Below are 19,988 nucleotides of genomic sequence, written 5' to 3'. Positions count from 1 at the left end.
AACTCCGTTGTGGTATTTTAGGCTTCATAATGCGCCACACATTTTCAATGGGAGACAGGTCTGGACTACAGGCAGGCCAGTCTAGTACCTGCACTCTTTTACTATGAAGACACGTTGATGTAACACGTGGCTTGGCATTGTCTTGCTGAAACAAGCTGGGGCGTCCATGGTAACATTGCATGGATGGCAACATATGTTGCTCCAAAACCTGTATGTACCTTTCAGCATTAACGGCGCCTTCACAGATGTGTAAGTTACCCATGTCTTGGGCACTAATACACCCCCATACCATCACGGATGCTGGCTTTTCAACTTTGCGACTATAACAATCCGGATGGTTCTTTTCCTCTTTGGTCCGGAGGACACGACGTCCACAGTTTCCAAAAACAATTTGAAATGTGGACTCGTCAGACCACAGAACACTTTTCCACTTTGTATCAGTTCATCTTAGATGAGCTCAGGCCCAGCGAAGCGGACGGCGTTTCTGGGTGTTGTTGATAAACGGTTTTCGCATAGAAGAGTTTTAACTTGCACTTACAGATGTAGCGACCAACTGTAGTTACTGACAGTGGGTTTCTGAAGTGTTCCTGAGCCCATGTGGTGATATCCTTTACACACTGATGTCGCTTGTTGATACAGTACAGCCTGAGGGATCGAAGGTCACGGGCTTAGCTGCTTACGTGCAGTGATTTCTCCAGATTCTCTGAACCCTTTGTGAAATCCCTAAATTCCTTGCAATAGCTGGTTGAGAAAGGTTTTTCTTAAACTGTTCAACAATTTGCTCACGCATTTGTTGACAAAGTGGTGACCCTCGCCCCATCCTTGTTTGTGAATTACTGACCATTTCATGGAATCTACTTTTATACCCAGTCATGGCACCCACCTGTTCCCAATTTGCCTGTTCACCTGTGGGATGTTCCAAATAAGTGTTTGATGAGTATTCCTCAACTTTATCAGTATTTATTGCCACCTTTCCCCACTTCTTTGTCACGTGTTGCTGGCATCAAATTCTAAAGTTAATGATTATTTGCAAAAAACATCAAATATGTTGTCTTTGTAGCATATTCAACTGAATATAGGTTGAAAATGATTTGCAAATCATTGTATTCCGTTTATAGTTACATCTAACACAATTTCCCAACTCATATGGAAACAGGGTTTGTAAATTAAAAGGAGTCGATGAAAACACAACATCACGAGATGCCTGCAGCGTCCGGCATCTGGAGGTCATTGCAGTCCACTTCCTGTTTGTGTGAAAGGTTGCAGTTTGAGGAAGACAAAACATTGCAGCAGCAGAAAAGTTGAACGTCCTGTTGTAAGAGTTTCCTGCTGACTGACAGTCAATTCTGGATGCTCACGGAACTCTTTAACACATTACAACGGGACTGTCTGGGACTGTAGTTTGTGGCTACAGTCAACGCTGCCTCTTGGTCTGCCAGAGAATAAGAAGACACAGCAGGAGGGGTCAAGTGCTGCCAATTTATACATAGCGAGTATTCGGATCCCTCTCCATACCTTTACCTATGGAATGAGCATTATATTATTGGAATATATGTTATCATTGTTATTATGGGCCTGCTGCAATGCAAGCAGCCCATACTTCACAGTTTATTAAACATATAATTTTTCTATCTTTTAGCATGCTAACACGCTAACATCAAAGTGCTAACTGTTTTTTGCAAATGTTATGCTTTTTTTGTCTAATTCCGCAGCAAATTCCATCAATATGTGAATTTTGCAACCAGGGGTGGAAGCAGATTGGACTTGGTGTATAGTAATATTAAACAGGCGTATAAAGCTGCACCACACCCCCACTTCAGCTCCTCAGACCATCTATCTGTGATGCTAATTCCTGCATACAAGCCCCTGCTGATCAGGAAGCAAGCTACAGTGAAGCAGGTGAGGACCTGGCCAGAGGGAGCAATGTCAGCATTACAAGACTGCTTCAAAATCACAGACTGGGACATGTTCAAAGCAGCCGCCACCGAAAATCACCACACATGTGTAGAGGAGTATGCAGAGTCTGTGTCCGCATACATTCAGAAGTGCATGGAGGATGTCAGTGTGATCAAGAACATCCCCACACGTGCCAACGAGAAACCCTGGATGAACAATGAGGTACGTGCAATGCTGAAGGCTCGGAACAAGGCTTTCAAGTCTGGTGACATGGTGGCATTAAAATCAGCCAGAGCTAACCTGAACCGTGCCATTAAGGTTGCAAAGCGGGCTCACTGTCAGAAAGTGCAGGACTTCTTCGACAACTCCACAAACACTAGACGAATGTGGCAGGGCATACAGGTCATCACGGACTTTAAAGCAGCCCCCTGTCCCTGTGACCACAGTATCAGCTTCCTAGATGACCTTAACAACTACTTTGCAAGGTTTGAGGCACTCAACACCACTCCGGCGAAAAAATCCATCCCTCGCCCTGATGAGCAGCTGCTCAACCTGGATATAGCGGATGTCCGGAAAACCCTGAGGAGAGTGAACCCCCGGAAAGCACCAGGACCTGATGACATTCCCGGCAAGGTGCTAAGGGATGTGCAGACCAGCTGGCTGGGGTTCTCACAGACATCTTCAACATCTCGCTGACCCAGGCTGTGGTACCATCATGTTTTAAGACGGCCACAATCATTCCAGTGCCAAAAAAACCCACAATCTCCTCCCTCAATGATTACCGCCCCGTTGCACTCACCCCCATCATAATGAAGTGCTTCGAGAGGCTGGTAAAGGAATATTCTGTCTCCAGACTTCCCCCCACATTCGACCCATACCAGTTTGCTTATCGCCCTAACCGCTCCACAGAGGACGCCATCTCCTCTGCACTCCACCTGAGCTTAGAACATCTGGAAGGAAAGGACACACACACGTGCGGATGTTGTTCCTGGACTTCAGCTCAGCATTCAACACCATCATCCCGCAACATTTGGTGGGCAAACTGGCCCCCCTTGGATTCAGTACCCCCCTATGCAACTGGCTGCTTGACTTTCTCACAGACAGACCCCAATCTGTGAGAGTGGGCAACAACACTTCCAGTGCCATCTCCCTGAGCACCGGCTCCCCCAAGGGCTGCGTCCTGAGTCCGCTGCTGTTCACGTTGATGACTCATAACTGCTGCGCCAGGTTCACTACTAACCACATTGTGAAGTATGCGGACGACATGACAGTAGTGGGCCTCATCCGTGACAACAATGACATGGACTACAGGGAGGAGGTGAAACATCTGGTTGACTGGTGCAGAACCAACAACCTGGTCCTGAATGTCAACAAGACCAAGGAGATCATCTTTGACTTCAGGAAGCACCAGTCCAGCCACGCTCCACTCTACATCAACGGCACAGCGGTGGAGATAGTAAGCAGCACCAAGTTCCTGGGGGTGCAGATAACTGACAATATAACCTGGTCCCTACACACCGGAGCTCTTGTAAAAAGAGCTCAGCAGCGCATGCACTTTTTGCGTCGGATGAAAAGAGCACAGCTCCCTCCCCCCATTCTCACCACATTATACAGAGGCACTATAGAGAGGCTGCTGACCAACAGCATCTCTGTCTGGACTGGAGCCTGCAATGCCTCAGACTGGAAGTCTCTCCAGAGAGTGATGAGGACGGCGGAAAAGATCATCAGGACTCCTCTTCCTCCTATCCAGGAGATCGCAAAAAGCCGCTGCCTGACCAGGACTCAGAAAATCTGCAAAGACTCCTCCCACCCCCACCAAGGATTGTTTTCACTGCTGGAGTCTAGAAAGAGGTTCCGCAGCCTCCGAAGCAGAACCTCCAGGTTCTGTAACAGCTTCTTCCCTCAAGCCGTAAGACTCTTGAACGCATCATAATAATCCCCTCAATTCCCCCCAAAATGGATTAACTCGCTGGAATAAAAAAGACAATATAACATACATCCATAAACGTGGAAGCATGTGAAAAAGTGCAATATATTTATCTGTACAGTAATCTATTTATTTATTTATATATATTATATATATTTATTTATTTAATATATATATTTAAATATTATTTATATATATTTATTTATTTATATATGCACCTTATTGCTTTTTTTTATCCTGCACTACCATGAGCTTATGTAACGAAATTTCGTTCTTATCTGTGCTGTAAAGTTCAAATTTGAATGACATTAAAAAAGGAAGTCTAAGTCTAAGTCTAAATTGATCTTTCACTCATATAACTTGGTATTTGAAACATGCTAACTGTATGCATGCTAACATTGAAATGCTAGCTTTATGAGCTAATTTTGCTACCGTTTACCCTAGAGTCATATAACTTTATATGTGACACTTGTTAACTGTTATCATGCTAATGTTAGCATGCTAGCATACTAATATGAACATGCTACCTTTTTAGCTAACTTTACCTTTTGTTCTCTACTTAGACAGCCATACAACTTACAGTAATATAACTTGGTATGTGACACATGCTAACTGATAGCATGCTATTGTCAGCTTGCTAGCATGCTAAAATTAGCACGCTAACTTGTTGAGCTAGTTTTGCAACCATTTACCCCAGAGTCATATAACTTGGTACGTGACACTTGTAAACTGTTAGCATTCCAACGTTAGAATGCTTTTATTAAAGAGCTAACTTTTATTTGCTAGATGTACTCTTTTTTTCTCTAATTCCCCAGCCATACACCTTAGAGTCATATAACTTGGTATGTGACATAAAATAAATATTATCATGCTCACGTTAGCTTGCTAGCATGGTAACATTAGCATACTAACTTTTTGAGCTAGTTTTGCAAACGTTTAACCCAGAGTCATATAACTTGGTATGTGACACTTGTTACCTGTTAGCATGCAAACAATAGCATGCTAGCAAGGTAAATTAAGTATGCTAACTTTCTCATCTAATTTAAAAAAACAATTCTTTTTCCGCAGCTTGGTATATGAAACATGCTGAGTGTTATCATGCTATCGTTAGCACACATGCTAAGTGTTAGCATTTTTATGTAAACATGCTACTGTTTTAGGCTAGCTCTGTGGCTTGTTATGTACAGTTACACCTAAAACTCATAGATTCAGACCCTCTGCACCATTTAATAAGTATGGCGGCTTCCGGCAACCCCCGGCCAGAGGTCCAGGGCACAGATAGCAGGCCCATCACAATTTTCTAGTTATTATTATTATATTATTATTATAGGACCCTGTTATGCAAACCAGATGAACCAAAAGCACTTCATGATGTTTCTTCTTATAAAGGGGAACTGCAACCCAACACATATGTCTTTCCTTTTTTTCTGTATTCTAAATCACAAAACAATTTTAGCAAGAGGTGGCTAACAATGTAGCTAATGGAAATGAACTATTCCACCTATATGGCTCTCAAAAAAGCGCCAACAAAACTGTTTACATGTCATAATCTGAATATTGATTAATAATAACCAAGTATTGGCAACATTGCTATTATAAGAGCTAACGCAGAGGGACTACTTTTAGTAACACAGCGCCGTGATCACAGAGCGCTAACTGTTATATTGACATATTGAGCTGCTGCATGGTCTCTGAGTCGGTGAAAGTGAATTCTAGATGATAAATCATGTCTCTCACCTGGATAGTAGAAGGTTGTGGACATAATCTGACAAGTTGGTCAACTTTGATATCCAACATAGACCCGGAGACATCACTAGTGGAAATACACAAAAACATGCTTTACCTGAGTTTGAGTATTATGTTGAATTTAGAAGCTAAACGGGGAACACAAGTCTAGTGCTGAAAGATATAAAAATCCTAGTGAGAGAAGACATTGTACAGAATGTGATTGTTTTATTATGTTTGTTGTCCCATCAAGTCTGCCATGATTAATAGTTGTGTTGTTGTTGAAGGAAAAGTAAAAGTGATGTGATGAATACTTAAAATGATGAAATATGTCAATATGACATGTTATTATGAATGTTACTACATGACATATATACTTACAGTGTGTATATAAAATGTATAAACATAACATGTTATTATGAATGTTACTACATGACATTAGGGCTGAAACGACGCGTCGACGTAGTCGACGTCATCGGTTACGTAAATACGTCGAGGACGTTTTTGTTCGTCGACGCGTCGCATATTTACGTCACACTACCGTCATGGCGGAGCGCAAAGCAGACGATGCGAGCGGTGCGAGCGAGGGGAAAAAAGCACGCCAAAAGTCGTCAAAAGTGTGGGAGTATTTCAATAAACGGCCTAAGAAGAAACGCTACTTTTACTCCGCTACTTTTATCTACATTCAGCTCGCTACTCGCAACTAATTTTTATCGATCTGTTAATGCACGCTTTGTTTGTTTTGGTCTGTCAGACAGACCTTCAAAGTGCTTGCCTTACTGGTGACGTTTCACTTCGTTCCACCAATCAGATGCAGTCACTGGTGACGTTGGACCAATCAAACAGAGCCAGGGGTCACATGACCTGACTGGCTCCGAGCTAACTTCGGGTGTTACCATTTAGTGGTCAATTGTACGGAATATGCACTGTACTGTGCAATCTACTAATAAAAGTTCCAATCAATCAATCAAAAGTGTGAAGGAAAAAAGACCCTTTTTTTATTTCAACCGTAAAGACTGACTGCACAGTTCCTGTCTTCACAATAAAAGTCCCGCTCCATCGCGCCTGCGCTTTCAAAATAAGAGTCTCCGAAAGCCAGCGCAAACAAGCTAGCAAGCTACGGAGTTTGCCGCCAATGTATTTCTTGTAAAGGGTATAAAAACGAATATGGAAGGTGGACAAATAAGATGCCAAATAACAACCACTTTCATGTGGTATTAGACAGAAAGGAGGAACTTTTTTTCTCCTCCATTTGAAAACGTGGACGTTACCAGCACTACTTCCTGATTACAATCAATGCAAGTCATCAGAATCAGGTAATACACCAACTTATATTCTTGTCTTCATGAAAGAAAGGAATCTATATGTTAAACATGCATGTATAATTATTAAAACACCTTTAACATGTAAACAAAAACGGCAAAATAAATAAATATAAATTATATACTGTATATATCAATGTATGTATATATATATATAAATATATATGTATATATATATATATATATATAAGTGTGTGTGTGTGTGTGTGTGTATATATATATATATATATATATATATATATATATATATATATATATATGATATGTGTGTGTATGTTACTCAGTACTTGAGTATTTTTTTCACAACATACTTTTACTCAAGTAAATATTTGGGTGACTACTCCTTACTTTTACTTGAGTAATAAATCTCTAAAGTAACTACTCTTACTTGAGTACAATTTCTGGCTACTCTACCCACCTCTGCTAATAATGTTGTTGTATGCACACTGTGTCGAGCGGAAATGGCCTATCATAGCAGCACAACGGCAGCGTTCTTGCCATCACCATCAACTAGTCAATCGTCCGCGTGAGTATACGTTGTCATCATTACACAAAAACATGAATGTGTCATTTGTATCTGCGTTGTAAATTCATAAACTAAAGCACCGTTTCGCTCTGAGAGGAGCGTTTGGCGTGCCTGTTCAGTGTTTACAAAGACGCGCTCCTCTTTAACGCTAACGTTAATTAGTTGTGCAAATACCTTTTACAACATTAACAATTACGTATACTATGTACAAACGAACAATTAACTTTCACTTTAATCATACTATCATTGTTGTGTTATTAAGCAAAATAAGCAAAAGTTTTACTTTTGTTGAAATGTTTACACTGTTGTTACAGAATATTTCGTTTTGCACTTTTTTGTATTGGATGTTTATCTTTATTTTTGCACATTTTAGCAAATAAGCAATACTTTTACTTTTGTTGAAATGTTTACACTGTTGTTACAGAATATTTCCGTTTTGCACTTTTTTAAATTGGATGTTTATCTTTATTTTTGCACATTTTAAAGCAAAATAAGCAATACTTTTACTTTTGAAATGCTTATACTATTGCAGAATATTAAGATTTGCACTGGATGTTTACTTTTATATTTGCACATTAAAAGCAAATAAGCTACTTTTAATTTTGTTAAATGTTTACATTGTTACAGAATATTTTGTCATGTTGTTGTCAATGTTGACTGAGTGGCCATACTTTTTTTTTTGTAAATAAAAGCCATGCCTTTTGAAAAAACTGGCCTACATTTATTTTTTCATCTTCATTTTAAATAAAAAAAAAAATCGGTAAAAGGAAAAATAATCTATAGATTAATCGAAAAAAATAATCTATAGATTAACCGATTAATCGAAAAAATAATCGATAGATTAATCGATAGAAAAATAATCGTTAGCTGCAGCCTTACATGACATATATACTTACAGTGTGTATATAAAATATGTATGTATTACATGTTATTATGAATGTTACTACATGACATATATACTTAGTGTGTATATAAAATATGTAAATATTACATGTTATTATGAATGTTGCTATATGACATATATACTTACAGTGTGTATATAAAATATGTATATATTACATGTTATTATGAATGTTACTACATGACATATATACTTACATCATGTATATATTACATGTTATTATGAATGTTACTACATTACATATATACTTACATCATGTATATATTACATGTTGTTATGAATGTTACTACATTACATATATACTTACAGTGTGTATATAAAATATGTAAATATTACATGTTAATATGAATGTTCCTACATGACATATATACTTAATGTGTATATAAAAATATGTAAATATTACATGTTATTATGAATGTTACTACATGACATATATACTTACAGTGTGTATATAAAATATGTATATATTACATGTTATTATGAATGTTACTACATTACATATATACTTACATCATGTATATATAACATGTTATTATGAATGTTACTACATTACATATATACTTACATCATGTATATATAACATGTTATTATGAATGTTACTACATTACATATATACTTACATCATGTATATATTACATGTTATTATGAATGTTACTACATGACATATATACTTATATCATGTATATATTACATGTTATTATGAATGTTACTACATGACATATATACTTATATCATGTATATATTACATGTTATTATGAATGTTACTACATGACATATATACTTACAGTGTGTATATAAAACATTGATGGATGTTTTTAGAGCGCTTAATAGATGGAATAAAGCAACTCTCAATAGCTCCATTGTTAGATGACTCTTGCTAACGTTTATTTACGCTTTAGAATGCATAAAAAAAGAAAAACATATGTGTTCTTGTCTATGTGAATGATAAGTCAAATCAAAAAAGGTGCACATCCCGTTTAAGAGGAAGTGCAACAACTAGAGATGTCCGATAATGGCTTTTTTGCCGATATCCGATATCCCGATATTGGCCAACTCTTACTTACCGATTCCGATATCAACCGATACCGATATATACAGTCGTGGAATTATTATGACTAATTTTGTTGTGATGCTCTTCTGAATGCATTAAACGATGTAACAAGGTTTTCCAAAATAAGAGAACAACTTCAATTCAAGTTATGGAAAAAAGTGCCAACATGGCACTGCCATATTTATTATTGAAGTCACACAGTGCATTATTTTTTTTAACATGCCTCAAAACAGCACCTTGGAATTTGGGACATGCCCTCCCTGAGATAATCCTGACACCCACTACAACCATGGGAAATACTATACTTTGACTTTCACAAAGTGCATTATTTTTATTTTTTTTTTTTCAAAACAACAGCTACATAAACAATGAAGGCACACAGCTTCAGTCCAGAGTATACTAGAGTAATAAAGTAAACAATAACATAGTCCTCCTTTAGTGCAAGACTGCCTGGTATACTGTATAACAGGAAATTATAAACTGGGCTCAATCTGCCCTGCTCTAACATATTTGTATGAGTAACACAAATGTGCTGCAAGCTAGTGGTGAGTGCTTGAAGTGGCCTAGCAGTCAGCCAGAGCTTCTGAAATGCTGCGTTGAGACAGGGCACCTCCGTTCACTGCAAGCTGCAACGTGTGCGCCATGCAGGGCAGACTAGCCATACCAAACTCCACCGTAGCTTTTGACATACTGCGTGCGTTGTCCCTGACCACAACGTGAGCTTTCGCCCTGGGGTGGTTTTTGTTGTATTTTTGTTTTTTCTCGGCGGAGTCTTTAAGCGACAACTGTGTGGTACTACTTTTTTTCTGTGTTTGCTTTTCATCCATCTTCCGCTTGTATTCATCGTGTATCTCCTTGTGATTCTTGAAGAGGTGGGAGATCAAATTGCTCGTATTAAAGGAAGACGTCTTGGTTCCTCCTCGCATAACCAACTTTTTGCAGTTATTGCAAATTGCCAGTTTTTTATTCGTCAGACACACTTTAAAATAATCCCAAACCATAGACATGGTGTTGTTCCTCAGTCATCGAGCTAGCTGGCTTGTTAGCCACGGCTACAGCACCGGCAACAACACACTCTTGTTGTTGTTATGCTCCGCTCGTGGCGGTTTGATGAGGTCATCAAGCGTCGCCCGTAAACCTCTCATGCTGCAGTCGTCAACTCCTGTGTTGTGTGTGGGAGAGGGGAGAGGGGAGGGGCTGCTGACTGGGATATGTACCGCTCCGTACAGCGGCGTTTTAAAAAGTCATTAATTTTACTTTTTGATACTGATAATTTCCGATATTACATTTTAAAGCATTTATCGGCCGATAATATCGTCAGGCTGATATTATTGGACATCTCTAGCAACAAATACCCTCCATTTTGACAGGTGAAAGACGGAAGCCATTTTTCCATCAGTCATGAAGTGAGAAAGTTACTGATTTGTGCTAAATGTTAGCGTAGATGGCGCCTCCTAGCAACCAGTCTCTAACGTTAGCGGCTAGCACTTGTGGATGTTGCCATCAACGTGAGAGAGGGTGTCACATGTCTATAAGACATATACCTGGGTTTCATCTGCCTGTCGCCATAGCGACAGCTCTGGGGGTCGCTTCTTCCTCATCTGACGTCAAATTGGCCTTCATTGAAAAAGTTCATCAACTGTAACAACAGAGTGAATTTTAGTACAGGACAGTCCCATTATAAGGTGTTAATGAACCAGTTTGTACGCGGCTGTCTGCTACTGTGGTGTGTAGTGGTTAATGTAGCCCCCTGTTTAATGGAAGTGTGTGTGTGTGTGTGTGTGTGTGTGTGTGTGCGTCAGGGCGAGCTTTGTGAAGATGAACATGATGAAGAGGATCATGGGGCGTCCGCGGCAGGAGGAGTGCAGCCCGCAGGACAACGCCCTGGGTCTGATGCACCTGCGCCGCCTCTTCTCGGAGCTGTGCCACCCTCCTCGTCACATGACCCAGAAGGAGCAGGAGGAGAAGCTCTACATGATGCTGCCCGTCTTCAACCGGGTCCGCCATCTTGTTTGCAAGTTCAACCTCCTGTCGACGCTAACACTTCCTGCTCCTCCGCAGGTGTTTGGCAACGCGGCGCCCGGCAGCATGACGGACAAGTTCTCCGACCTGCTCCAGTTCACCACCCAGGTGTCGCGCCTCATGGTGACCGAGATCAGGCGCAGAGCCTCCAACAAGTCCACGGGTGAGTCTGCACCCAAAAAACACCCGATGCAACACGCAATGCATGTTGTTAGCATGTCATGCCTGTTCTTAGCATGTCATACATGTTAGCAGAGGACATGTTGTTAGCATGTGACACATGTTGTTAGCCCAGGCCTGGGCAATTATTTTGACTGGGGGGCCAAATTTAGAGAAATAAATGTGTCTGAGGGCCGGTATATCTATTTTTAGGAACACTAATACAAAACCTCCCAATAATGTCTGACTGAATGCTAAAAACTTTTTGACAGATCGCCTTAAAAAAACGGAATGGAATTTTTTTTTCTATGAAGGATAAAACACTGAATATTGACAACATATGAACATCACACTTCCTCTCGATCGACATATTTCACAATCGGGCAAAACGCGACAAAAATGCGACAAACAGCGAAATATGAACACAAAGGGTAAAAATACAATATACAATCTGATATATCACTAAGGTTTGGAACTTTGTTGTGAAAATCTCCTTCCACGTCTGTCCCTGACACCCACATTTCAGGCTGACACTCTGTGGAAACGCTCCCCACCCCCACTGCTTGGTGCCTCGTCTGAGCTGCTGTGACTTAGATTACCATAGTAACTAATTAATTACCATAGTCACTAGTATATCATGCAAAAGCGCAGATTCCAACCATTGAAATACTTTGTATAGTTCAAGACTTACGGTCAGTAGAAAACATGACTGCACATCATAATGGCAGCTACAGTTTCCATCTTAAAGATCTAAAAAAAATATTTGGGAATGTCCGGCGGGCCAGATTGAAATACTTAACGGGCCGCATGTGGCCCCCGGGCCTTAATTTGCCCAGATCTGTGTTAGCCTGTCATATCTGTTGGTATGTCACACATGTTAGCATATGACACGTTATTATGTGACGCGTATTGTTAGCATGTCACACATGTTAGCATATGACACGTTATTATGTGACACGTGTTGTTAGCATGTCACACATGTTAGCATATGGTATGTTGTTAGTATTTCACACGTTTTTAGCATGTCACGTGTTTTGTTAGCATTTAGCGCATATTGTTAGCATGTCACACATTTTAGCATATGACAAGTTAGCATGTCACACAATTGTTAGCATGTCACGCATGTTAGCACGTCATACATGTTAGCATATGACACGTTGCTCGCATGTGACACGTGTTGTTAGCATGTGGGACATGTTGTTAGCATGTCACATGTGTTAGCATGTCAAATATCTTGTTAGCATGTGACACGTGTAACACGTGTTAGCATTTTACACATTTTTAGCATGTCACACATTTTTTAGCATGTGATAGGTGTTGTTAGCATTTCACACATGTTGTTAGCATGTGACACATATTGCAGGAGTTGTTAGCATGACATAGATGCCTTTAGCATAATGCTGGAGTTTTTAGCATGGCACAAATGTTTTGTTGGCATATTGCAGATGTTTAAGCATGACACCGATGTTTTGTTAGCACATTGCAGGTGTTTGTTTTAGCATAACACAGATGTTTTGCTAGCATGATGCAGGTGTTTTAGCATGACACAGATGTTTTGTTAGCATATTGCGGAAGTTTTAGCATAACAAAAATGTTTTGTTAGCATATTGCAGGAGTTTTTAGCATAACAAAAATGTTTTGTTAGCATCTTGCAGGAGTTTTAGCATGGCACAGATGTTTTGTTAGCATATTGCAGGAGTTTTTAGCATAACAAAAATGTATTGTTAGCATCTTGCAGGAGTTTTAGCATGGCACAGATGTTTTATTAGCATATTGCAGGAGATTTTAGCATAACAAAAATGTTTTGTTAGCATATTGCAGGAGTTTTTAGCATGACACAGATGTTTTGTTCACATATTCCAGGAGTTTTTAGCATGACACAGATGTTTTGTTAGCATATTCCAGGAGTTTTTAGCATGACACAGATGTTTTGTTAGCATATTGCAGGAGTTTTTAGCATGACACAGATGTTTTGTTGGCATATAGCAGGTGTTTTTTAGCATAACACAGATGTTTTGTTAACATATGGCAGGCGTTTTTAGCATGACACAGACGTTTTGTTAGCATATTGCGGGAGTTTTAGCATAACAAAAATGTTTTGTTAGCATATTGCAGGAGTTTTTAGCATGACAGATGTTTTGTTAACCTATTGCAGGAGTTTTTAGCATAATAAAAATGTTTTGTTAGCATATTGCAGCAGTTTTAGCATGGCACAGATGTTTTGTTAGCATATTGTGGGAGTTTTAGCATAACAAAAATGTTTTGTTAGCATATTGCAGGACTTTTTTAGCATGGCACAGATGTTTTGTTAGCATATTGTGGGAGTTTTAGCATAACAAAAATGTTTTGTTAGCATATTGCAGGACTTTTTTAGCATGACACAGATGTTTTGTTAGCATATTGCGGGAGTTTTAGCATAACAAAAAATGTTTTGTTAGCATATTGCAGGAGTTTTAGCATGACACAGATGTTTTGTTAGCATATAACAGGTGTTTTTTAGCATAACGCAGATATTTTTTTTAGCATATTGCAGGAGTTTTTAGCATGACACAGATGTTTTTGTTAGCACAATGCAAAGGTTTTTTACCAGGACACAGGTGTTATTTTAGCGTGAGGCAGGTGTTTTTGACACGTCACAAGCATCTTTTACAAACCCCGTTTCCATATGAGTTGGGAAATTGTGTTAGATGTAAATATAAACGGAATACAATGATTTGCAAATCCTTTTCAACCCATATTCAGTTGAATATGCTACAAAGACAACATATTTGATGTTCAAACTGATAAACATTTTTTTTTGCAAATAATCATTAACTTTAGAATTTGATGCTAGCAACACGTGACAAAGAAGTTGGGAAAGGTAGCAATAGATACTGATAAAGTTGAGGAATGCTCATTAAACACTTATTTGGAACATCCCACAGGTGAACAGGCTAATTGGGAACAGGTGGGTGCCATGATTGGGTATAAAAACAGCTTCCCAAAAAATGCTCAGTCTTTCACAAGAAAGGATGGGGCAAGGTACACCTCTTTGTCCACAACTATGTGAGCAAATAGTCAAACAGTTTAAGAACAACGTTTCTCAAAGTGTAATTGCAAGAAATTTAGGGATTTCAACATCTACAGTCCATAATATCATCAAAAGGTTCAGAGAATCTGGAGAAATCACTCCACGTAAGCGGCAAGGCCGGAAACCAACATCTAATGACCGTGACCTTCGATCCCTCAGACGGCACTGTATCAAAAACCGACATAAATCTCTAAAAGATATCATCACCACATGGGCTCAGGAACACTTCAGAAAACCACTGTCACTAAATACAGTTGGTCGCTACATCTGTAAGTGCAAGTTAAAGCTCTACTATGCAAAGCGAAAGCCATTTATCAACAACATCCAGAAACGCCGCCGGCTTCTCTGGGCCCGAGATCATCTAAGATGGACTCATGCAAAGTGGAAAAGTGTTCTGTGGTCTGACGAGTCCACATTTCAAATTGTTTTTGGAAATATTCGACATCGTGTCATCCGGACCAAAGGGGAAGCGAACCATCCAGACTGTTATCGACGCAAAGTTCAAAAGCCAGCAGCTGTGATGGTATGGGGGTGCATTAGTGCCCAAGACATGGGTAACTTACACATCTGTGAAGGCACCATTAATGCTGGAAGGTACATACAGGTTTTGGAACAACATATGCTGCCATCTAAGTGCCGTCTTTTTCATGGACGCCCGTGCTTATTTCAGCAAGACAATGCCAAGCCACATTCAGCACGTGTTACAACAGCGTGGCTTTGTAAAAAAAGAGTGCGGGTACTTTCCTGGGCCGCCTGCAGTCCAGACCTGTCTCCCATCGAAAATGTGTGGCGCATTATGAAGCGTAAAATAGGACAGCGGAGACCCCGGACTGTTGAACGACTGAAGCTCTACATAAAACAAGAATGGGAAAGAATTCCACTTTCAAAGCTTCAACAATTAGTTTCCTCAGTTCCCAATTGTTTATCGAGTGTTGTTAAAAGAAAAGGTGATGTAACACAGTGGTGAACATGCCCTTTCCCAACTACTTTGGCACGTGTTGCAGCCTTGAAATTCTAAGTTCATTATTATTTGCAAAAAAAAAATAAAGTTTATGAGTTTGAACATCAAATATCTTGTCTTTGTAGTGCATTCAATTGAATTTGGGTTGAAAGGGATTTGCAAATCATTGTATTCCATTTATATTTACATCTAACACAATTTCCCAACTCATATGGAAACAGGGTTTGTAGTTGTGCTTTTAGTGTTGGAGCAGTTTGCGTGATACAGATGTCATAAAGGGGGCGTGTCTAAACACTTTTCCCCTCATGTGCTGGTTCAGAGGCGGCCAGTCGAGCCATAGTCCAGTTCCTGGAAGTGAACCAGAGCGAGGAGGCCAGTCGCGGCTGGATGCTCCTCACCACCATCAACCTGTTGGCCTGTTCAGGACAGGTGCGTCTTACCTCTCAGCAAACACCTGACCAAAACTACAATATGCTCTTTTGAATACTTTTTTAATTGTAATACATTTGCAAAGAAAAAACATTTTACTTTGTCATGATGGGGTATTGTGTGTAGAAGTTTGAGGACAAACATTCCATTTTGGAATAAGGTTGTGTGAGAAGAAAATGTGGAAGAAGTCCTTTCCTGCTGATATGGTATCGGTATCAAAAGGCTGTGATATCGCAGGTGAAGAAGTATTGCTCCTTTTTCAGAAAACGGTGGACTGCATGACGACCATGTCGGTGCCGTCCACGCTGGTCAAATGTCTCTATCTCTTCTTCGACCTCCCCCACATGGCCGAGGCCCCCGCCCCGCCCCCGCCTCCTCCGCCGCCGCCGCCGCCGCCGCCACCACCCCAGGAGAAGACAGCGGGCCCGGGCCACGCCCCCACAGAGCTGCCCTTGGCCGACCGCCGAGCGCTGCTCCAGAAGGTCTTTGTGCAGGTGAGAGAAGGTCGCGGCGAAATAAAGGATCTTTGTTCCTTTGGTACAAGTTGACCTTGGACCTGGCCCCAGATCCTGGTCAAGTTGTGCGCCTTTGTGTCGCCGGCCGAGGAGCTGGCTCAGAAGGACGACCTCCACCTGCTGTTCAGCGCCATCACCTCCTGGTGCCCCCCCCACAACCTGCCCTGGAGGCACAGCGCCGGGGAGGTCCTTACCACCATCTCCCGACACGGCCTCAGCGTCAACGTGGTCAAATACATCCACGGTACTTTCACACACCTTCATTCATGTCATCGTCTAGTTGACATCTTGTTTATGGACGCTCAGGGCAACTAAGTCAGCAAAAACAAATTAATGATGAATCGATTTAGAATAAGAATGAATAAGATGTGTGTGTGCACCACTATTATATATATATATATATGTGTGTGTGTGTGTATTATATATATATATACATTAGTGTTGTCCCCATACCAATATTTTATATTACCAAATTATTTCAATACTTTTCGGTACTTTTCTAAATAAAGGGAACCACAAAAAATGTCATTATTGTCTTTATTGTAACAAAAAAATTTTAGTGTACATGAAACATATGTTTATTATTGTAATTTAGTCCTTAAATAAAATAGTGAACATACTAGACAACTTGTCTTTTAGTAGTAAGTAAACAAACAAAGACTCCTAATTAGTCTGCTAACATATGCAGTAACATATTGTGTCATTTATCTACCTATTATTTTGTCTACATTATGAGGGACAAACTGTAAAAATTGATTATTCATCTACTTGTTCATTTACTGTTAATATCTGCTTATTTTCTGTTTTAACATGTTCTATCTACACCATCCATCCATCCATCCATCTTCTTCCGCTTATCCGAGGTCGGGTCGCGGGGGCAGCAGCCTAAGCAGGGAAGCCCAGACTTCCCTCTCCCCAGCCACTTCGTCCAGCTCTTCCTGTGGGACCCCAAGGCGTTCCCAGGCCAGCCGGGAGACATAGTCTTCCCAACGTGTCCTGGGTCTTCCCCGCGGCCTCCTACCGGTCGGACGTGCCCTAAACACCTCCCTAGGGAGGCGTTCGGGTGGCATCCTGACCAGATGCCCGAACCACCTCATCTGGCTCCTCTCGATGTGGAGGAGCAGCGGCTTTACTTTGAGCTCCTCCCGGATGACAGAGCTTCTCACCCTATCTCTAAGGGAGAGCCCCGCCACCCGGCGGAGGAAACTCATTTCGGCCGCTTGTACCCGTGATCTTGTCCTTTCGGTCATAACCCAAAGCTCATGACCATAGGTGAGGATGGGAACGTAGATCGACCGGTAAATTGAGAGCTTTGCCTTCCGGCTCAGCTCCTTCTTCACCACAACGGATCGATACAGCGTCCGCATTACTGAAGACGCCGCACCGATCCGCCTGTCGATCTCACGATCCACTCTTCCCTCACTCGTGAACAAGACTCCGAGGTACTTGAACTCCTCCACCCTTTTCCGGGCGAGAACCATGGACTCGGACTTGGAGGTGCTGATTCTCATCCCAGTCGCTTCACACTCGGCTGCGAACCGATCCAGTGAGAGCTGAAGATCCTGGCCAGATGAAGCCATCAGGACCACATCATCTGCAAAAAGCAGAGACCTAATCCTGCAGCCACCAAACCAGATCCTCTCAACGCCTTGACTGCGCCTAGAAATTCTGTCCATAAAAGTTATGAACAGAATCGGTGACAAAGGGCAGCCTTGGCGGAGTCCAACCCTCACTGGAAACGTGTCCGACTTACTGCCGGCAATGCGGACCAAGCTCTGGCACTGAGCATACAGGGAGCGGACTGCCACAATCAGACCCCATACTCTCCGAGCACTCCCCACAGGACTTCCCGAGGGACACGGTCGAATGCCTTCTCCAAGTCCACAAAACACATGTAGACTGGTTGGGCAAACTCCCATGCACCCTCAAGGACCCTGCCGAGAGTATAGAGCTGGTCCACAGTTCCACGACCAGGACGAAAACCACACTGTTCCTCCTGAATCCGAGGTTCGACTATCCGGCGTAGCCTCCTCTCCAGTACACCTGAATAGACCTTACCGGGAAGGCTGAGGAGTGTGATCCCACGATAGTTAGAGCACACCCTCCGGTTCCCCTTCTTAAAGAGAGGAACCACCACCCCGGTATGCCAATCCAGAGGTACCGCCCCCGATGTCCACGCGATGCTGCAGAGTCTTGTCAACCAAGACAGCCCCACAGCATCCAGAGCCTTAAGGAACTCCGGGCGGATCTCATCTACCCCTGGGGCCTTGCCACCGAGGAGCTTTTTAACTACCTCAGCAACCTCAGCCCCAGAAATAGGAGAGCCCACCACAGACTCCCCAGGCACTGCTTCCTCATAAGAAGACGTGTTGGTGGGATTGAGGAGGTCTTCGAAGTATTCCCTCCACCGATCCACAACATCCGCAGTCGAGGTCAGCAGAACACCATCCCCGCCATACACGGTGTTGATAGTGCACTGCTTCCACTTCCTGAGGCGGCGGATGGTGGTCCAGAATTGCTTCGAAGCCGTCCGGAAGTCGTTTTCCATGGCTTCCCCGAACTCCTCCCATGTCCGAGTTTTTGCCTCTGCGACCGCTGAAGCCGCACACCGCTTGGCCTGTCGGTACCTGTCCGCTGCCTCAGGAGTCCTATGAGCCAAAAGAACCCGATAGGACTCCTTCTTCAGCTTGACGGCATCCCTCACCGCCGGTGTCCACCGCCACGACAAGCACCAACTACCTTGCGGCCACAGCTCCAATCAGCCGCCTCGACAATAGAGGCGCGGAACATGGTCCATTCGGACTCAATGTCCATCACCTCCCTCGTGACATGTTCAAAGTTCTTCCGGAGGTGAGAATTGAAACTCTCTCTGACAGGAGACTCTGCCAGACGTTCCCAGCAAACCCTCACAATGCGTTTGGGCCTGCCAGGTCTGTCCGGCATCCTCTCCCACCATCGCAGCCAACTCACCACCAGGTGGTGATCGGTAGAAAGCTCCGCCCCTCTCTTCACCCGAGTGTCCAAAACATGAGGCCGCAAATCCGATGACACAACTACAAAGTCGATCATGGAACTGCGGCCTAGGGTGTCCTGGTGCCAAGTGCACATATGGACACCCTTATGTTTGAACATGGTGTTTGTTATGGACAATCTGTGACGGGCACAAAAGTCCAATAACAAAACACCGCTCGGGTTCAGATCCGGGCAGCCATTCTTCCCAATCACGCCTCTCCAGGTTTCACTGTCGTTGCCAACATGAGCATTGAAGTCCCCCAGTAGCACGAGGGAATCACCCGGGGGAGCACTCTCAAGTACTCCCTCGAGTGAATCCAAAAAGGGTGGGTACTCTGAGCTGCGGCTTGGCGCGTAAGCGCAAACCACAGTCAGGACCCGTTCCCCCACCCGAAGGTGGAGGGAAGCTACCCTCTCGTCCACCGGGTTGAACTCCAACGTACAGGCTCTGAGCCGGGGGGCTCTGAGCCGG

General features: G+C 42.2%; 1 protein-coding gene across 5 annotated transcripts in view; it reads left to right on the top strand.

The window, feature by feature from the left end:
* The window catches only part of wdfy3 (WD repeat and FYVE domain containing 3), a 148,500-nt gene that overhangs the window by 21,686 nt on the left and 106,826 nt on the right, over window positions 1–19,988 (top strand). For all 5 annotated transcript variants that reach the window (XM_072915983.1, XM_072915982.1, XM_072915981.1 and 2 more), the window contains exons 2-6: window positions 11,151–11,346; window positions 11,410–11,533; window positions 15,880–15,989; window positions 16,253–16,483; window positions 16,556–16,748. In XM_072915983.1, the coding sequence (XP_072772084.1) occupies window positions 11,167–11,346; window positions 11,410–11,533; window positions 15,880–15,989; window positions 16,253–16,483; window positions 16,556–16,748 (838 nt within the window). In that variant the 5' untranslated portion in view covers window positions 11,151–11,166. The remainder of the gene's footprint in view (window positions 1–11,150; window positions 11,347–11,409; window positions 11,534–15,879; window positions 15,990–16,252; window positions 16,484–16,555; window positions 16,749–19,988) is intronic.

Source organism: Nerophis lumbriciformis, linkage group LG24, assembly GCF_033978685.3.
Source record: "Nerophis lumbriciformis linkage group LG24, RoL_Nlum_v2.1, whole genome shotgun sequence".
NCBI lineage: Eukaryota > Metazoa > Chordata > Actinopteri > Syngnathiformes > Syngnathidae > Nerophis > Nerophis lumbriciformis.
The sequence above is the reverse complement of the archived record's forward strand: the minus strand, read 5'-3'. Positions and strand labels throughout refer to the sequence as shown.